This window comes from Cebus imitator, unplaced genomic scaffold, assembly GCF_001604975.1.
Source record: "Cebus imitator isolate Cc_AM_T3 unplaced genomic scaffold, Cebus_imitator-1.0 Scaffold524, whole genome shotgun sequence".
In the NCBI taxonomy this organism is placed as follows: domain Eukaryota; kingdom Metazoa; phylum Chordata; class Mammalia; order Primates; family Cebidae; genus Cebus; species Cebus imitator.
Window position 1 is genome coordinate 638,747 of NW_016107839.1, and position 4,179 is coordinate 642,925.

At 63.2% G+C, this 4,179-nt stretch overlaps 1 protein-coding gene across 1 annotated transcript in view; it reads right to left on the reverse strand.

The window, feature by feature from the left end:
• The window catches only part of PLK5 (polo like kinase 5 (inactive)), an 11,164-nt gene extending 7,433 nt beyond the window's left edge, over window positions 1-3,731 (reverse strand). The window contains 6 exon segments of the mRNA XM_017514410.2: window positions 792-887; window positions 994-1,081; window positions 1,170-1,299; window positions 2,054-2,170; window positions 2,329-2,442; window positions 3,574-3,731. Of these exon segments, the coding sequence (XP_017369899.1) occupies window positions 792-887; window positions 994-1,081; window positions 1,170-1,299; window positions 2,054-2,170; window positions 2,329-2,442; window positions 3,574-3,678 (650 nt within the window). The 5' untranslated portion in view covers window positions 3,679-3,731.
• Window positions 3,732-4,179: the final 448 nt, after the last annotated feature.

The window sequence follows — 4,179 nt, forward strand, 5'->3', positions numbered from 1 at the left end:
TCCTGGGTTCAGGCAATTCTCCTGCCTCAGCCTCCTGAGTCGCTGGGATTACAGGCACGCGCCACCATGCCCAGCTAATTTTTTGTATTTTTAGTAGAGATGGGGTTTCACTATGTTGACCAGGATGGTCTCGATGTCTTGACCTCGTGATCCACCCGCCTCGGCCTCCCAAAGTGCTGGGATTACAGGCTTGAGCCACCACGCCCGGCTAAGTTTTTTCTTTAAAGACAGGGTGGTGTTCTGTCACCCAGCCTGGAGTGCAGTGGTGTGATCACAGCTCGCTGCAGCCTCTGCCTCCTGAGCTTGAGCGATCCTCCTACCTCAGCCTCCTGAGTAGCTGGGACTGCAGGTGCACACCACCACTCCTGGCTAATTTTTGTAGAGACAGGGTCTTGTCAACTTGGCCCAGCTGGTCTTGAACTGGGCTCAAGCTGTCCCCCTGCCTCAGCCTCCTGAAGCTCCAGGATTACAGGCGTGAGTCACCACGCCCAGCCTCCACCTTCCGATGCCATCACATGCCTGCTCCCACCTGCCCTGCTCCCACACACAACCCATCCCTGTATCCACACGCCCTGACCTGCCTGTGCACAGCCACCTGCCCACACCTGTCCCCGTCCTCCCTCACACACGCATCCCCACACGTCCTGTTCATACTGCACACTTGGTGGGGACAGGTGCCTGTTCTGCCCGCCCCACTCTGTGCACCTGTCCCCATCTGTTTTGTGCGGGCTCCCACCTGCTGAACCTGCCCACCTGGAGGTCCTGCCCACCTTTCCCAGGACCCCACTCACATGACACAGCCCAGAGCCCAGATGTCCGACTGGCAGGAGTGCCCGTTTCTGGATACAACCTCTGGGGCCAGGAAGTTAGGGGTCCCACAGAGCACCCTAGGAGGGACATCGTGGGGGGCTCAGGAAGGCCGGGATCCACATGCCAGACTTCAGGGCCAGCCGTGCCCACCCGGACAGACTGCTCAGAGCCCCCTGCTCTCACCCGTGGCAGCGGCCCCCTGGCCCCACCTTGGCAGCCAGCCCCAGGTCTCCGATCTTCACCTCCATGTTCTTGTTAAGGAGGAAGTTACCTGCCAGGGGGAGGGGCAGCGTGCATGGGGGCGGATCTGCGCCCACCTCCTGACGCCCCTGCCCACAGGTCCCCTTCCGGGCACTCACTGGGCTTCAGGTCTCGGTGCACGATGCGTCGCTGGTGCAGGTAGCGCAGGCCGCTGACCAGGCCCCGTAGGTAGTAGCGCACCTCCGGCTCTGTCAGTGTCTGCCGCGCCCTCAGCACGTGGGCCAAAGACTGCAGGTGGCAGTCCCGGTGCCCAGTGGCCCCGCGTTAGAAGGCAAAGGTAAGCTCAACCTGGCCAAGGTGGCATGGCTGATTATGGCATGAGCACAGGTGAGTTCAGACGAACCCCAATAGGAGCCCAGGTGGCCACTGAGGGAGGCACCTTTCCCCACGGGCACAGCCACCTGGCTCCGGTCCCGCATGTGGCACCGCCTTGAGGGTGAACACGGCACTGGTCGGCGTGCCCGTCAGTTTGGGAAGGGCCACATGATCAGCAGGGAAAATGGGGCACATTCTGGCCCAGGTGGGCCCAGGTGCGCTCAGGTATCATGAAGAGGGCACGGTGAGTTCAAGGCGGTGTATGAAGGCATGACTGGTTTCAACCAGGCCAAGGTGGGTACAGCTGAGTGCAGGAGGGGCACAGGTGACCACAGGTAGGCACAGGGGCATGCTGGGGGATACAGGTGGGCATGGGTGAGTCCAAGGGGGGCAAGAAGAAGCAAATACATTCTGATAGGCCCAGGCAGTCATGGGTGAGTCCAAGATGGGCCTGATGAGCACGGCATAAGCGGGGCCCAGGTGTGCCCAGGTGAGTAAAAGTTGGGCACAACTAGCCCTAAATGGGCATGGGAAGCGCTGGTGACTGGGCGCCAGCAGAGGGCACACGGGGTGGTACAGAGGGTAGCAGCAAGGTGCAGATGGACCCGGGGTGGACGCAGGTGGGCACAGCTGACATGAATGCCGCCCTCTCCCCGCCCCCGGGCACCTGGCGGCTGCAGTATTCCAGCACCATGTACACGTGGTCGTGGTCAGCAAAGTGTCCGTGGAAAGCCACGATGTTGCGGTGTCGCAGGTGGCTGTGCAGGGCAATCTCACGCTCCACCTGCAGGCACGGCCCCAACATGTGCCCACTGCAGGGGGGCACCAGCTGCAGGAGGCTCCCTTGCCGCGTGTACCCTCACCTAGGTCTGGGACAAAAGGGCAGGGGCTTTGTCAAGACACGCTGTGGGGTGCGGGCCTGGCTCTGATGGGGACACGCACCTTTCCCCGTGGGCGAAGCCGACCGGCCCCGGCCCCGCCACGTGGCACCACCTTGAGGGCGAACACAGCGCTGGTGGACATGTCGGTCAGTTTGTAGCAGCGGCTGAAGGCGCCCTGTGGGGAGGGTCAGCCGGATCAGCAGGCAGGGGTGCACGTCTGTGCAAGCTGGCAGTGTGTACGGAGGCACAGGCAGCCAGGGATGCAGCTGTAGCCAGGTCTTTTCTCACACACACACACACACACACACACACACGCACACACAGACACACAGACATACACAGACACACACACACAGACATATAGACACACTGGACAAAACATGACTTCCACCCTCCCTCCTGGACACACAAGACATGACACAAGAAGGCACAGAGACACAGACACATCCACGCCTGGTGCATACACGCCACAGACCACAGGACAGCGTCGGATGTGTAACGTCATGTCTGAAGGAGACACACAAACACATAAAACCCATATGCACTATCACCATACATGGACACAACACGACACCCAGACACACAACACAGCAACACAGAAACATATGAACACAACACCCAGACACACAGTCACCATGGATGGTCACACGACACCCAATATACAAACACATGAACACACAACACCCAGACACACAACACAACGACCGGACACACAAAGGCACGACGCACAAACACAACAGGTGAACAAGCAACACAATAGCCAGACACAGCGCAGGAACACACAAATATATGAACACACAACGCTCAGACATACAGTCACCATGCATGGACACACAACACCCAGACACACAACGCAGCAACACACAAACACCAGGACACAACATCCAGACCCACAGTCACCATGGATGGTCATACAACACCCAGACACACAAGGCAACGACTGGACACACAAAGGCACGATGCACAAACACAACAGGTGAACAGCAACACAGCACCCGGACACACAGACACACGGCCACACACACGAACGCCCCACGGCACCCAGAGGCTTGGACGCGGGGGACACAGACGCGCCACACTCACACTCGCACCGAGAGGCCGAGCCGCACGCCGACACCCCGGACACGCAACCCACGGGCACGCCGCACAACGCGCCAAACGCGGTTCCCGCCACGCGAAACCCCGCACGGGAGGCCTCGCAGGGACGTGCCGCGCACACCGCGCGGTATCGCCCGCGCCCCCCGGGACCCCAGCCCAGCCCGGCCCGGCCCCGCTCTCCCGCGGACTCCGGGCGCGGGGCCCCCACCGTGCCGATCAGCTTCCCGCGCCTGTACACGCGGCCCGAGCCCGGGTCTCGCAGGAAGGCGGCGACCAGGGGGCGGCTCCTGCGCCGCCGCGGACCCTGCTCCATCGCGCGGGCTCTGGGGCAGCCGGGCCGGGACCGCCGCTCCGGGGCCGCTCTGGGGGCGCGCGTCGCTCGCGCGCGTCTTATTGGCCACGGGGTGGGGAGGGGGCGGAGCCCGGACGCGGGGGCGCGTCTTATTGGCCACGAGGTGGGGAGGGGGCGGAGCTCGGGCGCGGGGGCGCGTCTTATTGGCCACGGGGTGGGGGGGCGGAGCCCGGGCGCGGGGCCGGGCCGCGGGAGGGGCAGGTGCCCGGCAGGTGCGCTGGGGGCGCGTGGGCGGCGGGGACGCCGTGGCTGGGGAAGTTCCAGGGACCAGAGCGCGCCCGAGCCCTGCGCGCCAACCGGGTGCCAGGGCCCGCGCTGAGCGCGTGAGCTCCTCCAACTTGCATCTCCGGGCTGGCTGGGATCCGCTGATGCGCTCGCATTACTGAGCGGGAAACTGAGGCTCTCTCGTGGGTGGGGGGTTGGGGGCTTCTGGGGTTCTCTCCCCCAAAGCGCGCTGGAGGT